Source organism: Pygoscelis adeliae, unplaced genomic scaffold (genome assembly GCF_000699105.1).
Source record: "Pygoscelis adeliae isolate BGI_AS28 unplaced genomic scaffold, ASM69910v1 Scaffold19, whole genome shotgun sequence".
Classification (NCBI taxonomy): Eukaryota; Metazoa; Chordata; class Aves; order Sphenisciformes; family Spheniscidae; genus Pygoscelis; species Pygoscelis adeliae.
The window spans coordinates 477,683-496,789 of NW_008825533.1; the positions used below are offsets into that span (position 1 = coordinate 477,683).

The 19,107-nt window shown below is 42.0% G+C and overlaps 1 protein-coding gene across 1 annotated transcript in view; it reads left to right on the forward strand.

Moving 5' to 3' along the window:
* Positions 1-160: 160 nt before the first annotated feature.
* The window catches only part of CKMT2 (creatine kinase, mitochondrial 2 (sarcomeric)), a 26,027-nt gene continuing 7,080 nt past the window's right edge, over positions 161-19,107 (forward strand). Inside the window, exons 1-7 of the mRNA XM_009331774.1 lie at positions 161-267; positions 9,937-10,109; positions 11,409-11,607; positions 12,795-12,890; positions 13,611-13,832; positions 16,238-16,323; positions 18,796-18,919. Of these exons, the coding sequence (XP_009330049.1) occupies positions 9,958-10,109; positions 11,409-11,607; positions 12,795-12,890; positions 13,611-13,832; positions 16,238-16,323; positions 18,796-18,919 (879 nt within the window). The 5' untranslated portion in view covers positions 161-267; positions 9,937-9,957. The remainder of the gene's footprint in view (positions 268-9,936; positions 10,110-11,408; positions 11,608-12,794; positions 12,891-13,610; positions 13,833-16,237; positions 16,324-18,795; positions 18,920-19,107) is intronic.

A 19,107-nucleotide genomic window follows, 5' to 3' on the forward strand; every position in this document is an offset into this window, starting at 1 on the left:
AAAGATGATGTTGCTATCACCCAACTGTTAGATGCCCCCCTCCTGCCACATCCCGCTGATGTCCTCAAGGGCACCCTTGTGCGAGCAAATGTCACTCATGTAACCCAGTGAAATAGGATTGGCCACTGCAGCAATTATTTTCATTTCCCTCACCTCCTTTTCCCCCCTCTCATATTACCTGGGCTTCTGTCAGCGCACCAACTTGTTACTCCCTTTACACTCTGGGCTCGCTGCAGGCAGCAGGACGTCTCTACCTTCAGCTTCAAGGTCAGTTTAACTACCTATATTGCTTTTCTCGCCTCATTTTGAATACAATGGTTATTAAAAATGCATTCAAAGCACCACACGATGTGGTGTAATTTGGTTATAATTTATTGATTCACATAACTACTTGGTGCAAGAAAAAATCTGCCAGCTCACTGCACAGCTGCTTCAAATGCTGACCCTTCAGTAACAGTTTAAGTAAGGGAAAAATAAATCCCTTTGCAGATGTGTAACAAGTTCAGAGAAAACACCTCTAATTCAGTAAGTTTTCTGTAATTTTGATTGCAGTTCTCTGCACTGCGGAGATGAGGGGTTTAGACCGTAAAATAGTGCTGGATTGATTCAGAAGGGCAAGCACTCCCAGGACCTTGGTTGGGCTTCGGTAGGAGAATTTGGGCTTCTGAGTCTCACCAGGTCGGGTCTGACGGGTCAGACCTTCAGCTGACAGAAATCAAAAATCATGCTGTTACTAAGGGGTAGTTACTGAGGAGTTACTGAGGTGTTACTAAAGAGTAGTTGTCTGATCTATGAAGAGTCTTTTCCATGTCTTCTCTACTCATACGAATCTATTCATAGATTCATAGTTTGGATTTTTTTTTTCCCCCAGATAATAGATTTTTATAACCATTCACTGACCTCTGGCATTACAAGGAGAAAGATACTGAATTTTAGTTCATTTTTCATAGAGATATTCCGTGCTGTGATTGAGGCACAGTTAGACTGATGTCTCCACTGACATTGTTTCTGCACTCCAGAGATTTTATCTTAAGCCCAGACCAGTCAGAAAAGTTTGAGTCTTGCTCAGGATGAGCTATGAGAAATTGAAAAACCCCACCAATATTGCTTTACGAGATTTAATGTTTTAAATTAATTAATACAAAAATATATATAAAATATAAAAACATTAATATAAGTTAATGTTTTAACTGATATCTTATCCTCTGAGCCTGTAGAGTGATAAAGCAAACCAAGAGCAATGTAAACTATTTTCTGGGCATCTAAAAATGGTGTCTCATGCATGTAGTCACTTGTGACATTTATTGCACATATTTCTAAGGTGCCAGCAACTTCCATGGACAGGCAGAGAAAACTTTCCACTGGCATCTGTAGGCTTTAGCTCAAGCTAAGGATGACTCAAAGAAATTACTTCTCAAATATAAAAGACCAGTCTCCTTCTCCCTCCACCACGTGAAAGTTCAGCTCATTGCAGTGATACCGTTAGTTGAACAGCTTAACAGTTTAAGATGTGCATATACATTATCTGTGATTATGAGCCTGTGTGAACTTTAGCTATGACTCTGCCATTCCTCTAAAATGTCGCTCAGGATCACATGGTGTGGCAATTAATACCACCCATGACATGGTTCAAATATTTAATCTAGTTCTATTTCCAGAAATGTCACTGTAACCCTTGTACCTTCCTTCCTTCGTTGGCTAAAAGCACGTGTGCTGCCTAGTGTGAAATATAGGATAACCAATACCTGTGTTCGAACAGATTAAGAGCAAAATGGAGATGACGATTTCCTCTTTAAAAGAAGTTCAAGAAAGTAAAGAATTAATGGCAAAAGCATTATTTTTTAAATATTAAAAGTAGTAGTAAAGTTCGCAAGTTCCTTAGAGGGTAAAGAGGCGGTTTGTGCATTTCTGATGATTCACTCGCTTCTGAAGTTCCCAGAGAGGGATGGAACATCTTCACCCATGTGCAGATCACAGGACTTCCACGTGCAATGGGACACGGCTGAGGCAGTCCGAGCACGGTGGTAGCTGTGAATCAAATGTCCTGGAGACACTCTGCAGCCTCTGGCCAGAGCGGCAAGGGGAGTTTTGCTATGTCAGAGTTTTCTTAAGTTGTTGATTTAGAAGAAGGACCTTTTTAGTGTTGGTGAGAAACCTGCTGTACAAAAGCCATATTTCTTCTGGAGACTACCTTCACCTTTAACAGATGCTTTAATCTAGGCGTATTGTGAATAAGAGGGAAAACTGGTTTAAGGCCCTGAAATAGGCATTTTCCAATTTTTGCCATCCTGGGGTTCAAACTGTGGTTACAAACAGCCCCTCCACCTTAAATGATACTTGCAATCCTTTGGGCTGTTTCTCAGCCAGCACCAAATTTGCAGTAGTGACTTCTGCTAAATCTTGCTGCTGGCTTTTGTCTCCACCTTCTGTGCGTGGTAGGTGATACATATATTAAAATACACTTTTAAAACCTCCTGGCAAGACATTAATGTCCTGAAGGCTGGTTACAGGTAGCTGAGCACGTCTTAGGGGACAGCAGAGAGATAAAGGCTATGACCTCTAAGATCATGACCTTTCAGACAGGTTTTGCTGATTCACTGGCTGTAAGTCATCACGCAATATGGGAATATTGCTTTGGAAAAGGCAATGCCACTTTGACTCTGAATTTGCTTACCCTTTATGGTGTCGATGTGGTGAGAGAACGGGAATGATTTTGTTCTGCTGTGAAGAAACCTTGTTTTTGCAGACACTTAACACTACGTGCTGTACAGCTTAGTGGCTGTTACTTTAAGTCAGTGTTGCATTTATTCCCCTCACAATTAACCACTGCAGACATCGCTCCACAAGATGACTTGCAAGGAATTAATCAAAACTGTTCACTGTAAGAGGGAACCTGATGCATGGAAGATACACAGCAACTGTTTCTGAGACAATTGCTCTGTGTTTCTTCTCTCCGGTACACTATTTTTGCTTTCTCCAAGCAATAACACAAACACAAGTGACCTTGGTAATAAAACTTTAAAGGACTTGTTGCCAGTGACAAATTCCACTCTCAGAGCCACTGAGCTGTGCTCCATGCCCTGCCCTTGGGACAAAGGCATGCGTAATCCCAGAGGGATGCAAAAGACATCTTAACTAGTTATCATGAGACAAAGCCAGTAACCAAAGTATGAGCAGAATGACGTAATAAGGGGAAAATGTGCAAGGCAAGATGTCCAAGCATTTTGTAAAGCTGTCAGATTCAAATACTGGGAGCCATCAGAGTGTTTTGCAGCACACTTGACTAACAAGGAAAAAAAAAAAAACCTTCCCTGCAGCTTTACCTGTAGAAAACCCACCTGATCCTGGATACCAGCTGGGATGTATATCTTACCCTCCACCTTCGGCGGTTAAAGGATGCCCAGCTGTGGGCACTGTTAAAGTCCATGCTGTCTGCAAAGGAAAGGAAGACAGATGTGTTGTAAGTGCTGAGTGGCAGTAGAGGAGATCAGCCCCGAGTGTGCTAAGGAAAAGCAGGAGATAAATGACTTGAATAGGATCATTGCATGACATCCAGCAACGTTGGCACTCACATTAGGGAGCTGGTGAGCCAAACCCGAGTGATGCCATGTGCAGCAGAAGCAGGTGCCCCCTTCCAGTTACGGCACAGGCTGGTACCGCAGTGCTCATGAGGTCCATTTTTTGTATTTCTGCCATCTGCTAAGGGATTTGAGAAGCTCATGCTCTTCTCTCCCTCATATTCCCTGCCTGCTCTTCTTTCCATCAGCCTGCAACAAGGTCAGCGCTGTCCTAATCTGTGGACTTGAGCTAGCACTCCAATGTGTACTTCCCCACTGCAAAATACCAGTTCTCATTAATTCAGTTTGGACTGCTGTGTCTCCTGATGTGTCAGCTTCTGCTGGTCTGCGTACAGAATACATACGGTGCTCCAGCTTTGTCACAGCCTTATGCTGGAACAGTTCAGTTTAGATCACATCTCTGAATATTTCTTACACAATGCACTGAAATCCCCACATCGTCAAATTAGTAAGGGAGAAGCTGTCCGACTCTTACTGTGTCTATCCATTACATTTTGGAAAAACAGTCTTATTACTATCAGAGTATTATCTGAGTGACACATACTTAAGGTCTCCTGCCACAAATCCTAAGAATCTCATTAAAATCTATAAAATAAAATTATTAAGCTTAATACCTCAAAAAAAGTGGTGTGTCCAATACCATAGAAATTAGACCCCATTTGGAAAACCGAAGAATAGATTTTCACAGAACTAAAAATCGGTGCAGGTTTAGATGCAGCTGATTCTGTCTTATGTGTTAAAAAATAAAGTCCAAATTCACATGTAGCTTGTGGTGCATTGAAAGAACTTGAAAATTCTGCAAGGTTGGTGCAGTTATAAACCATTTAGCAGAGAAACAATTTTTCAGTAGAAAACCATAAATGATAATTGGGAACCATTGAAGAATATTTTATCAGTACATTCAGAATCCCCCAACAGAGGAGAAAACTTCTCTGCTTATTAGGAAGCATTCCAGTTTAAAGGGAAAGTGAAAGTGATAGTAAAAAAATCGATGGGACTGATAGAGACTGAAGTTAACCAGGTTCCTGTTATTGCAGACAACCCCCTGACATAATTTTACTCGGAAGCGTATCTATGTCCATATCAGAAATAGCTCCCTGGCTTCCCCAGTCAGGAAGCTCCCTAGGCCGTGCTGAGGACTGCGGTCATCACTCCCTACCCGCGGTTCAGGGAACTGGGCGACTCCCAAAGGGGCCAGGGCTTGGCAGGCAATGACCACAGTGTGCACTTCCAGTGAACTGCTGCGGTCCCAAGGGGCTGATACGGTTTCCGAATGCAAAAGCTATTTAGTAGACACAGAGACGCTCTGCTGCTTCCATTTTGGAGACCTGGTACAACCATTACTGGAATGACAGGACCATTCTGGTATCAGGAGGATGTTGAGGATGAAACAAAATGGAAAGAGTTCAGGGAAGAGCTAAAGAGTGATTAATAAATTTGAAAATGTGATAAAAATCTCATGGAGAGACATAAAAAGTGATGGTTATTAAGTAGCTACGTGTGGAACAAATAATGAGTAGAAATTTCTACAACAAACCGATAAAAGTAATAACAAAGGCCAGTGATTCAAACTGAAGACAAACAAATGCAGGCCAAAAGTAAGAGTTTTATTTACTTTTTTAACTCAGGTTGATTAACCCTTGGAACTCCTTTATCTTCTCCAGACCGTACTCTCTCTAGATAGTTTTAAATGGAAGACAGATGCGTTCCTAATGCAGGTGTTTTCCTTCCCGCACACCTGATCAGCACAGGCAAGTGCTCGATTCCTCTTCAAGGGTTAAAACTGATAATCACAAAAGTTCTTCTCCTCTTGAAAAATTAATCTTTCCCCTTCCCAGCTGTGCTATGATAGCACTATAGGCATCTACGAGAAAATGGATTTTCTATCATCATGAGCACAAGGGAAGAGCCTTAGGAAATGCCTACAAAAGAAAAGCGTGCACTTTCATTTTTTAGGCTGTGCAGTGGTTAAATTCTCCCGATGAAAGTGAAATGTTTACAGTGGAGGCCTAACAGCATGGTATTTCTGGTAAAGTGTTCTTAGAAAAACCTTACACCTTTAACGCCACCTTTGGCTGGAATAATTACGTTTCTCTGAATCCACAGAGGTGGTGATGGTGCAAACATATTGTTAGGGCAGGTTGACATTTTCTGTGGGGAAAAAAACAGCTAAATCTGTTAATGATTTGAGGTCAGATTTGACAAATACCTTTGATGAGAATTTTTTTTAGGTTGAGACCATTCTGTTCAGACTCTTTCAAAATGGATCTTTTTGAAATGTTTGTTTTGAAGCAATGCATTACTTAGAAATCATGTTATTGTTACAGGGGAAAAAAAAGAAAACCAAACCAAAACGGTCTTGTTTCCTATTAAATAAAGCATCTTGTTCATCATGCACCCTTATAATGTAAAACCTGTTTGCTGAACTTGTACGCCAGGTTTTTGCGCAAGTCTATTTGTGCTATTTTGATTGTATGTGGACTACCTGTGCAAGGTATAACATGGACTCAGTTTGTGCTGTAGTATTATATGCATTTCTATTCAGAACTATAGCCCACCCTTGTGGCAAGAGGTATTTATTAAATCAGGAGTTACACCACTGTGATAAAAAAGATTACAGTCCCCTTTCCACAACAGTCCAGATGACGTTTTTCTTCTCATAAGAAATTCTAACTTTCATGTTCCCCTAGACCCTTTGCATCTGACAGTCACAAATGATGGTCCCTGCGATGGCAATGCCACGCTGCAGTCAGAAGGTTCTACCTAAGAAGCAGAAGATCAGGCCAGCTGTCATCTCCCAGTTCCTGCAGGCAGCAGCCACGTGATGCTCTGATTGATGCTTGTCAGGTCACCTTCTCAGCAGAGTCACCTTTTCTGCAGGAGTGACTGGGTTTAAAAAGCTGAGGCACTGACTGGTAAAGACAGAAACTGAACTTCTGCTTACTGAACTGCAAAGTTTGGGGAAGGAAATGTTAGGCTGAGGAGTGCTGGGCTTAAACTGTAACAAAGGATGTGTAGTTAGACATTAGTGTTTTTGTTTTTTTTTTAAAAAAAAAAAGCCTACCTTACTCTGATTTTTTTTTTTTAGATAGTTAACCTACCCAGGCTGTGGCATCTCCAGTGTTGGAGGCTTTTAAGAGCTGTTAGAGAAGTATCTGTCAGGTAAAGCAGAGCCTGCCTCAGGGTAAGGAAAACCTTTTCTGTGATCCAACAAGGCAAGAATGTCCCGGGGGACGAGGCATGCAGCCACAATGGAAGATAACATTGCCAACAAGAAAAATACTTGCATTATGGGACTTTATTAAACTCAAAAAGGACAATAATTTTATGAGCATAAAATCTGCCCTTGATCAGGTGTCCAAAAGTCAGTCATTCTGCCCCAAAGGTACAGGCCCATTTAATGTATCAGACCCTGAAAGGGTGAGAAAACTGCTGTTGCTGCCTGAACGAGGGAGGAGGGGACAATGAAACTGTCCATGCTGAGAGGATCTGCTTTAGGGATTAAAGCTCGGCATTGCACATCCAGTCAAAGACAGGCATAAATAAGAGTGAGGAGTGGGGTACTCATACTCATTCAGCAGAAGGAGTGAGGTACAATATCCCTAGATATGTAGGGATATTGTAGGATATCCCAGATCAGCCATGGCACAAAGCCTTTACCCTTTGAGTTACCAAGGAAGTCTCTTCGCCTTTTCAAACTGGTTCCTTTTCCCCCAGCTTCATCTATTTCTTTTTCCAGGTGGTTCATTTCTCTGTCTGTTCACAGGCTGTGATTTCTGTTACAACCCTATACCTCAGGCACACAGTGTAGTTCAGCCTGAAAGTCAAGGATGCCAAGCTACCTGCAGCCACCCAGGGTATTGTTTGCACACCACATTCTGCAGAATGCTCCGGTGCTCTCAGTATCAGGCGCTCTCTTATCCAATAGCTGTTGCGAGGGCAAAGCGAAGGATACAAGAAGCACTGAATCGGCAGCTAAACAACCTGTAGCTTTTAACAACTTCAGCGAGCACAGTTTGTCTCGCAAAGAAATCACAGAGAGCAGCTTCTAGCATCCTTCGCCCTCGCAGAGCTCCCATGTACTTCTCAGCTCCTCCGGAGCAAATTAATGCCAAGTGCCTAGCGAAGAGCATGCTGTGCTTACCTTCCAGTCCCAGACCACAACATCGTGCTGATCCGGAGAGTAACTTTCTGGCTGGGACGTTGTTTTTATCCATTGTGCATTCTTGATCATTGGAGAAGGCTCTAAGGTAGAAAAATATGCAGCCAGTCAATCAATAGCTGCTGTCACAAAGGATGGGACTTTCCCGTCACATTGCATTAGCACAAGGAATGGAGGTTATGTGAAAGCAGCAAACAATACAGTGCAGCCTTGCCATATGTGACATGGCTAAATATAACGACCTGTCTGGGGCTGTTAGCTTTACCTGTTAGGCTGCGGTACACACTGTAATCAATAGGTGCGCTGTTCTTATTATTTCTAAAGCATTATAATTACACTGTTGGGCCTCATGCTTCTTTCTAAATACATACTGCACCCGATTCCTCTGATTTAATCAGATGCCTGGACCAGATTTGTCCCTTAAAGTGACACAGGATTCAGAAGCTCCCAAAAAATCCAAGCTGTTGGAGATGCTGATGAGTGCCTGGAGTCGTTGAAGTCATAATGTCATCACCTGCAAGGCGATTTTGATACGGCTTCTAGTTTTCAGGACAGGATTTTGACTGCCAGCCAATTCCTTGCAGTAAAGATGGTATCTGTGAAACAGAACTCTAAATACATAGAGCTGCTGTGAAAATACATGTATTGTTTCTCAGACACTTAGGTATAACAATAATAATTCTGTGCAGATTAGTCATAAGCAAATATTTCCAGAGTGTAGGATGGGGATGCTATACAGTGAAAAGGCACTATACCAGCTACTAGCTACTCTATCCCAGCTGAAACTGGGACAACCATCTGCTAAATACACAGAAAAGAAGGCAGCAGAAAAACTTCCATCACAAACCTCATATTTGATTTTGATTTACAGTCAAACATTCTCCCACTGCATTTTGGGAGGGAGAAATCCTGTTGCAGTCATGAGAGCCTGTCCTGCAACTCTCACCTAAACGAATTCATATATGGAGGGGAGCCACTCCCAGAGATAAGATAAGGCTAGGGTAGATGATCTGCCTCCTGTCCCATCCCGGTGTCAGCACATATTTCATTATACTCTAGTGCTGTGCAACTAATTCTTGAGGACTCGGAATAGCTGAGGAAATCACAATGTATTCCTAATGGGACAAAAAAAATTTGCTCTCCCTGTGTGGTCTTTCCCCATTTCTGTTTTAGGGAAATTCTTTCAGTGAAAAAATATTGAAATTTCTGTCAATCAGTCAGCACCTTTCTTTGGAAGGAAAGTTAGATAAATGTATATTGCATTTCAAAGGCATGGAGAAGACAAAACAACAAAATTCAGGTATAAAATTGTTTAAACAAGATACAGGACATGAAACAAATGACTCTCAAACTTGAAATACATCTGTGTTTCTCATCTGACATATGTGACTAAAGTACAAAGAAGATACTGCTTTGCAACAGAAAACCATGCAAGCAGATGAGAAGATCTTTTTACCAAGTGAGAAGATACAGATGCATCATTGCATTTGTCTTTAGACAGGAGTGGAAAAGGCGAAGAAGTACAGGGTTTGGGGCTAACTAACCCATATCTACATGAAAATTATTGGAAAACAGAACACTTTGTTCACTGAGAATAAAACCAAATGCTTTGAGATGTTTAGTTTAACCTCCAAAAGAATGGTGAGGAGATTGCATAAACAATTACGTTTCTAAAAACTTTGAAAAAACAACTGAAGCAGCATATCCTGGGGGAAAGGTCATGTTTTCTTGTAAATCTTCCATGCCCATTTCCCAAAGATGACTTACCAGAATCCCATTTTAAGAATAAGCTTCTGTCAATGACACAAATTGGAATTTGTGTCCTTTATTTAAACAGAAGTTATATCTTCCTGAGGAACTCACAGTCACCGGCAATACTAGTCAAATTCTGATTCTTGTAAGAAAAAATGTGCATTGTCTTCTTCAGACTTTCACAGAACATGCAGCTTTCTCCGCTAGACTTAGAGATCTCCTGTACCTCAGACATAATCCCAGTAGAATTAAATAGAAAAAATACATGTATAGAAACAATACATTCAAATACTAACCATTTTTCTGAACACACTATATAAGTGCAAATCAGTAATAAAAATAAATTTCTTCTCTTATAAGGCTACCATGTAAAGTGAGGCTTTACTTGTCATTTGCACTGCATGAGGACTTATGGGGTTAACATTGGGCTGTCTTCTCTTCCAGACATCGTACCCTCCGAGAGGAATGGCTGGCACCTTCTGTCGTCTCCTGGCTGGCCGTGCAACCACTGCACTCTTTGCAGCCGCAGGCACAGGGGTGCTAACCACCGGATACCTCCTCAACCAGCAAAATGTGAAGGCTGCTGTTCAGGAGAAACGGAAGCTCTTCCCTCCAAGGTAAGCACTTGGGGTTAGGCAGTCAGGTGAGCACAGCGTCCTGTTAACTGGGCTAGGAGCAACGTTTAACTCTTTGGAGGAAGAAGATCCCTATCAAAGCTGCGGAGTCCTCATGTGGCCACGCCGCCTGTGTGTCTGTCCATGGGCGGTGTGACCTGAAAAACCCTTTATTAATAACCCCAGTTTTATGTAGCACCAACAGTGGCCTTCAAGACCAGAAAACAGGGATGTGAGATATTATCAACACTCAGAAAAAACCCCGTTGCCGAACAATGACAAGCCTAAAAAATGTTTCAAATTTTAGGCAGAGCACTAAATTAGTCCTTATCTTATCTCATCAGCTATCAAACACTTTGCAGCTCAACTTACTGGACTGGCTGATTGCATGGACTCTACCATTAGGAAATGTGAAAATATTTTCATTATGCAAGTAGTAAAGAAATCTCCCATATAACTACTGTACTTGAAATACACCTAATTCTGTTACAAACTGGCTGGCTGATGATTAGAAACTAATTACAGACCTTCTTCTGTGTAGGCTGACTTTCCTGGCCATACTTGTGAAAAACAATATGGACCAGGCTCTGGCAGACTTTTTTTTTTTTTAAAGTAGTGAATAGTATCCTAGTTAAAATAAATTCTTATAGAAATAACGGAGTTGTGCATACAGCAAAGCATTACCAGTAAAAGGTAGATGTGGTCTGACTCAGTTGCAAAAATGCCTTGCAAAGCATAACATCTTCATGTTCCCTGGCTTAGCACACCATGCAGCTTTCTGTAAATTACAATGCCATTAAAGCAAACCCATGTATTGTAGAAGAGCTAGCTTCCCAGCTGACATAGAGCAGACCATCTCACCAATGTCCACTAAGCTGTGAGAGCACCTGAGCCCGCATTACAAAAAACTTCTTCAGCTAAACTTAATTCCGTTCCTACTTGAACAAAACTATGTTAGAGCTCTTTTATTTCTGAATAAGAGTGTCTCAGCAGAGATTTAATGGGGCTTAAGAACACTTTCAGAGCTCATTGGGATTCATTTTCCTGATGGCCCCGAGTAGCAGAAAGCTGCAATTGCCTGTTGCTGTGGTGGCCCACCAGTGTGCAACATGGGGTACTTTCAGTGACCTGAATCCTCATTCCTTCCTAAAATTCAATGCAACTATAAACCAAGAACTAATTATACTTTTAAACCATGCTGTGTATTCTGTATCTCATGATCCCTTTAACAGCTTCATAAACTAGCAAGGATTAGTCTTCAAAGGTGCCACATTAATCACTTGGGATTCTTCTTCTCTTCAGTGCAGACTATCCTGATCTCCGCAAACATAACAACTGCATGGCTGAGTGCCTCACACCAGCCATTTACTCTAAGCTAAGGGACAAGATGACTCCCAACGGCTACACCCTGGACCAGTGCATCCAAACCGGGGTTGACAATCCTGGCCATCCTTTCATTAAAACTGTGGGCATGGTCGCAGGTGATGAAGAATCCTATGAGGTAAAACTTTTCCACAATACTGTCATATTTGTTTCAGTTTTCATGCTATTGTTCACAGGAGCTCGTTAGATGAAGACAGATTCCTGATAGGGTATATGCTCCTAAGATAAATTGTATCACGGAGAGTACATAAGGGGCAGGCCATGTGCGTAAAGATGGTGTTGTCCCTACCCTTACACATTAGAAAATGCATTAACATGAGGCGTTACCACAGGTGCCCTCTCTGCTGCAATTGAAGTTGTAATGTACATTGAAATGTACCTGCTTGGGAGCAGCTGCTACCTGCCTCCAGCAGCTGCCCTCCTTCCTACCACTAAACTTAGTTTATGGAAAACTATGCAACCCTGAGACACACAAAATAAAGGTAATGTGCAAATTACATTGTGGAACAGCAGAGGCAGAAGTGAAACAAAAATGTCTTCTGGGAAGTGCCAGACATCGTTAAGCCACAGCTTTTGTATCATGATGAAAACTGAAGGCAAACGGCATTAGGGTGGACAGGTTTATTTAACTCTGCAATAAGGAGAAGAGGAAAAGAGAAGAAAATCCTTATTTTTGTTGACCTCTTCCTTCAGTCTACCATACAATGGTACCTATTATTATATAGTCTCCTAACAGTATCCCAAACACTGGGCTGCTGAGGATGGACTGGGACATCTGGCATCCTGGACTAGCAGCTCCTGTTGTTCAGTTTACCCAGTTAGATGTGCCACTGCTCCTCATCCGCATGAAGGTGTGGTTGTGATCAGTGTTGATACACCTCAGACAAGTGGCTCTAACGAGGACTAATATCCCATGGCAGTGCAGACATAGGGTATTCCTGCATGACCTAAGAACAGGAGGCAAGCTGCCGGGGGACTCTGTGTTCTGGTTGGTAATACATCCTGAAGCCTAATCTGGTTGCCACAACATCCAGTACCTATCTGTGGTAACTAGAGTAACCTTGTAACTTAGGTAAGGTGCAATTGCACCTTCTTTTTGTTGTGAAGATGAACAACCACTACAGAGCACTGTCTAGGTCAAAAGCACCCCCTCTTTTCATATTTAGCCCTGTCTGCATTTGCAAAGCCCTCTTTAAGTTTGTCACCTAGAGCCTGTGCCAGGGGACATCTCCTGTGGCTGAAGCTGGTTCATTTAAGTGCTTCTGTGATGCTGCAGACTCTTTCTAGATTCTCTTGACTCCGCAGGTGTTTGCTGAGATATTTGACCCTGTCATTAAAGCGAGACATAATGGCTATGATCCACGGACAATGAAGCATCACACGGACCTGGATGCATCCAAGGTAGGATTTAAATAAAATAATGAGACAACAGAGGTTCAGGGCTGCTTCTTACAGTGATGATATTGTATGTAATAGTACTTTTCTTTTGCCTGATCCAACTCCAAAGACAGTAATTTTAGGGTTAAGGAAAGTGGGATGCCCCTCATGGCCCTAACAGGAAGACAGCTGCGTCCCTACCTTGCTCCTAGCAAGGGGATCAGTCTCAACTGTACTAAGCATTTGGGCCACAGTCTCACTTGGCACTGTGGGTCTGTTCGTGAGCTTACAGATAACCATGTGCCTAAGGGTTGGAATGAAAGCAGGAGTTGACCACTACGCGCACATACACGTGATCAAACCTTAGCTGCTGCTTAGTATTTCCTTCATAGTTCAACTACACTGTGGTTTAGCATCTTCTTGGGCTTTCCTCTTTTGAAAGATCTTCTGTACCTGGCCCCCTGCCTCTGCCCATATCGTGTTTCCTTCATATTTTGGGACCACGAAGGACTAGCTGGTTACTCTGCCACATTCCTTCAGCAAAAGAAACTTGTTCCTAAAAAAACCTCCTGGTGTCTGAAACTGAGGGGCTTCTGGTACCCTGAGTATTTGTGATCTCATGGAGAGGTCGTCATGCCTGGGCAGAAAGATGCCCCTCTTTTTGTACGATGGGATTTGTTTTTTTTAATGGTGAAGTACAACATGGGGGACTGTGTGTGAACTAATGAAACATTCTTCCTTCAGATCACCCACGGTCAATTTGACGAGCACTATGTCCTCTCATCACGGGTGCGGACTGGCCGCAGCATCCGGGGCCTCAGCCTTCCTCCTGCCTGCACCAGGGCAGAGCGGAGAGAGGTGGAGAACGTTGTGGTCACCGCGCTCTCTGGGCTGAAAGGAGACCTCTCTGGAAAGTACTACAGCTTGACCAATATGTCCGAGAAGGATCAGCAGCAGCTTATCAACGTAAGTATAGCTCCAGTGCTGACACCACCTTCATTTACTCTCGTTTATCTTAATCTTCATCTTTCTTTGGGGCACATGCTTTCCTGTGTAGCTAAGGAGGATAATCACAGCATTAACCCAGTAGTTAATGGCCTGTCAATATTTTTAATATAATGGCAAATCATCCAGGGTCTATGTTTTGGCTAAGTACATACTGTGCAGGTCTGAAACATGGAGTTATATTCCAGATAGCAAGGTCTGTGTCAAATCAAATACACATGGCTGCTGCCACCTCTTTGGACAAATAACAAAGTAAATTCAGGACTTTTTCTCGGTCATTTCCTTGAGCAAAGATTGTTATTTTCTATATTAATAACCATTCTAACTAAAAATACTACATTGAGATAAGCATTACATATTATCTGTATTCTGGACTATCGGGGTGGGGGGCTTTGGCTGTAATTTCTTAATGTCAAAACTACACTAATTCTAATTTCCCTGAAATGGCTGTAGCCAACTGCACCCAGGTGACCTTTTCCCAGTCCTGTAACTGTGTTTAAGGACTTGAAGGATCAGGCCCATAACAAGAGTTTTCATTGTCACATAGATGGAAACACAAGGATTTTCATCATGGATTTTGCCACAGCATGTGACATGTCAAACAAACCTTGAATGTGCATTTTAAATATCCAAAGGAATGGCTGCACCCTGTTAGCTATATTCATGGCACATTAATCCATAACATCAACCAAAAGGGAGCTGATGAAGTAACATAATTATTTATAACCCTGGAACTAGGTGTCACAGTCTGGATTAACCAGGAGTTAAGAATTTGTGTAAGGTCAGTAACTTTTTAATTGAATGTCCTTGGTAATATGCTTATTGAAAACATATTGATGACCTATTGTAGGTTTTATTTCATTGCCTTTTTCAGCAGAAGAGAGCTCCTCAGAAAGCAGAGGTTGAAATACGAGGGTGAAGAATATAATTCCTTAATGGTTTAAGGCTAAGTCCTTTGGCAAGTGGAATAGGCTTCATTGATTCAGGATTTTACCTTGTTCTGTTTGTTTTTATGGTAATGCAAATTTATATAAATCAGGGCATTGAATGTGGTAACCTCAGATTCCATCTTTAACTTATACCATTGCTTACATCCTCCAGTACTTTAGGGCCTTGAAACTATATGGTATCAGGCTTTCCACCAGCCTTTAATAAGCACCATTTGATCTCTGTAAGATCAAATCAGTGCTAGCGGAACGGCATTCAGCGCAGGAGGCATTTGTTGCTTTGCAGATTTGGGCCATATGCACGTAAGGGAAACTAATAGTGCTTTTCTTGCAAAAAGGGGAATTTTTCTTTCAAGCAAAAGTGTCGAGTGGAGCAAGCTGAGGAAGGAAATGTTGTGTCCCTGTGATGAGCAAAGAGGGAAAAGGAAAAACCTTTTCTTTCTGCATGGTTGGGGTTCTGGCTGCATCATGTCCACCACAGGGTATTCAAAGATGAAACCCTGAAATTCTCCACTAAGGGGTAAAAGAAGTAAAGCGTATCAACTTGTCTACCATGTCATATTTATTCTGCATAGCTTGCCTCACTATTCCTAATTAAACCCTAGATTTAAAAAAACCCAACCAAACAAACAACACCCCACCCCACCCCAAAACCCCCACACAACATTTGATATTACAGTGTTTGAGGAGTTAAGAACTAATAATTTTTCAGCACACACATGAAAATCAAATACTTATTTGCTTTGGGAAAAAAACAGCTCCATTAAAAAAAAAAATCTAAATGATCTGGAATGTGGCGAGCCAGTGGCACAGCAAGTGCTACATTTATTAAATCAGAAATAGCATCTCTGTTAAGGAACAGAACAAGTCTGCGATTCCAAAAGGTCAAGCTTAGCACTGATTTAATTCCTACCTTGACTTCATGCTCAGAATAAATTGCTAAATCTCTGTGCTGGAGAAACATCTTTTCAGAACTAGCTTTTTTTTTTTTTTTTTTTCAGTCTTTAAGAACTCATTGCCTTCTCCTACCCTGAAATTTGTCTGTATACAGAGAACATCTCTGGTGCTAGGAGTCAGGTCCCTCCAGAGTACCCTTTGGTATGTGTATGTGGTATTAGGTCTCCACCTCCCATTCCTCCCTACATTTGAAAAATATTTTTGGCAAAACATGGTCATATTACCAATGTCAGTGAGAATCTGCAAGACTCAAGAAAATCACCTGGGTAAAGTGCTTTTAGTTTTCAGAAGAAGGAACCAGATTCACAAGCTGTAGTATGGGATTTACTTGTGTGCTGATTTCCTTCACATAAAATGTATTAGACAGCATTATACTGCTTCCTTGAATAAACTTGAATATTTTTTTTGTTTTCTCTCTCTCTTTCTCTTTCTCTCTCTCTTTGGCCCCGTTTCGGAGTCCAGGACCATTTTCTCTTTGATAAGCCAGTGTCCCCTTTGCTAACATGTGCTGGGATGGCACGTGACTGGCCAGATGCCAGAGGAATCTGGTATGTTGTCTGACATGCAGAAGCTTGTGTTGTGTTTTAAAGATTGTGTTACAAATCTCCTTGCCTGTCCTAACTTTGCAGCCACTCTGCCCCTATACTCACAGCATGTTCAGTTTGCTTTTAAAAAAAAAAGTTTTCTTGCTTAATTTAAAAAAAAGAAATAATCAAAAACCAGTAATAAACAACAGAATGGGTAAGACCTTTATATTCAAGAAGCCATCACTAATATCATCCACACAACACACTATCATGGACATGGCTCCTTCTTTAGCTTTTTGTCTCCATTTTTTCTATTTCTAGAGAAAAATTTGATTTGGGAAACAGCCCGTGAGTCGGCAGAGCTGAGGTTACAAAAGCAGCTCTAACACCAGATTGTAGCTGTGCTGTCAGCTGGGAACCACCGGCCCTACAGCTGCAGGACACCACATTGCAAATTCCTGTCCCCCTCCTCACTGTCAAGAGACAGAGTGTTATTTTAGTTCCCAGAGCTGAAAGTAACCCTTCCTTTCCAGTCATGAACTGGACAAAAAGGAAATACAGAAGTTGAATTCCCGATTTTGTTCTAGGTCTGTTTCTACTTTCACAACACACTTGACATATTTTGTGCGCAAATAAGATATTTTCTGGGGAGAGAAAGGGACAATAGCTCTGAGATCAGCACACATACCAGCTAAGCAGAGGATGGGGGCATCCATCCTGGTATACTTCTAGGCATTACCAGATGCTTTAATTCTGAAAAATTACGCTAAAAAGGATTCTGAGGAATCACCTAGCCTGTCTCCTTGCCCTAGGCAGGTTCAGGACTTTCAGAGGGGATGGGACTTTATGTGGAAAAAAAACCCCAGCTGTTATCCAAGCAGTGTATGACAATCCTGGCTCATGTTCAGAAGCATAGCCAGTATTATTACTGCGATGAGCTAAAGGTGGTTTGTGTCAGGGAGCAGGCGCTGTGAAACCTGATCACCCATGAAACCCGATGACCTGCTGGAAATCTGTGAGGATTTTTTTATTTCAACAAGCTTCAGATTAGTTCTCTGGTCCCCATCTAAATCTCGGGAAGAGGAAAAAGATAAATCTGAGGCATCCCATTCATAGTCTCTACAAACAAACAGGAGAAGTACCAACAATATAAGTACTATCCAGGGACCTCCTGAATAAAACAGACATGGTTTTTGGCTTGTTTTACATGTGAAATATCAGGCAGCCTGGAAAAAAATTAGTATGATTGGAAACTATTTCGGTAAGCCACATTTGGAAAAAACCTGCCTTGCTCTTGCAAGAAACTGTTGTCAAAAAGAGTACACATTCTAGAAATTATTTTGCTCATAAAGATTGCAATCCTGTCCTTGTTATGGGCTGCAGGACTATTCCCACCGACCTCACTGGCAGCGATGGCACAGTTTAAATGCACTCAGCATGGCCTCCCTCCGTGTTCTTTAAAGCAATGGGGAGACTTAGTTAATTAGGGAGGGAGCTGAGTCAGGCCAACCTCAGTCTATTCGGAAAACCCTCCCCTGATCATTCGTACGTGACTGAAGACGAGGTAACTGGACCTCGGGTCACCATAATGTCAGGGCACAGGATGTTTACATCTGGCAAACTCAAAGTGCAAAAAAGAGAGTCACATTTAAAGACCAGCTGAAAGTCAGGCTCTTGGTGAACTTTAACTTTCAAATTCCATGTGTTTCAAACCTGGTAATATTCCACTGTTCGTACGAATGAGTCTGATGCCATCAATCACCTTCTATGTGCTGTAGAAAGGCTGTAGTAGAAGACAGAGAAAGTGAAGAAAAAGCCAGGAAAAGTGACCTCAGGTTTGATCCGGCACTTAATAAACCTAGCCATGACTGATCTCTTTGAAGCAGGAGTGGGTATCTTCAGGCATTTTTATCTGGACTGACAAGTCAGCATCGCTAATGCGCTGTCCAGAAGCAACGTGCAGCTGCTGTCCTTGGACTCATAACTTGGCTGATGTAGCAATCCAGTGCTACCAGGCAATACAGAGGGCACTGGGATTTGATTTAGGGGAGAATACAATTAAGTAAGGAAGTATTGCTTGGCCCCCAGCAGCATGTAAACGGCAGGATTTTTTTCCTGGCTGCACACTTTTCTAAGAACAATAAAAACTGTACCTGGTGATGGAGGATGCAGAGCTTGGCTTCTCCCTTTACTGCACCTCCCAGCTGTGCTCGTGCTAGAGGACAACACGTTTTTCTTTGCTCAGAACCGTGGCAGCATAATTTAGTCAGAAAAACTGCTCTTCTTGCTGTGCCTGAGAAACCCGCGTAATGCCATCGGCCTGGGGGATCCAACTGTGAAAGCAGCTCAAATCCCTAACTCTGCAGAAGAATGTTATTTTGCCGCGCTTAACCCCTCCACAGCCCTGCAAGACTGTGATAAAGCTAAGGATACTGAGAGTTATTTTTCAGGGCTTGTCTTTTTAAAGATACTTTTTTTTTTGCTCTTAACCAGGCATAACAATGACAAGACATTTCTCATCTGGATTAATGAAGAGGACCACACCAGGGTGATATCCATGGAGAAGGGTGGCAATATGAAACGGGTGTTTGAAAGGTTTTGCCGTGGTTTAAAAGAGGTAGTGTCTTCAACGAGTTTATTATTCCCGTTTGTTTATTGTTGGGCTGTTGTCAGCACTGCTTACCATGGTTCATACTGAACTGTCATCTCCGGGAGCAGCAAAATGAAGTAACACCAGTCCACATAGCAACCCACACTAATGCAGTTAAAGAAGGAAACACGGGCAAATTGCTAGCTAAGTTGTAG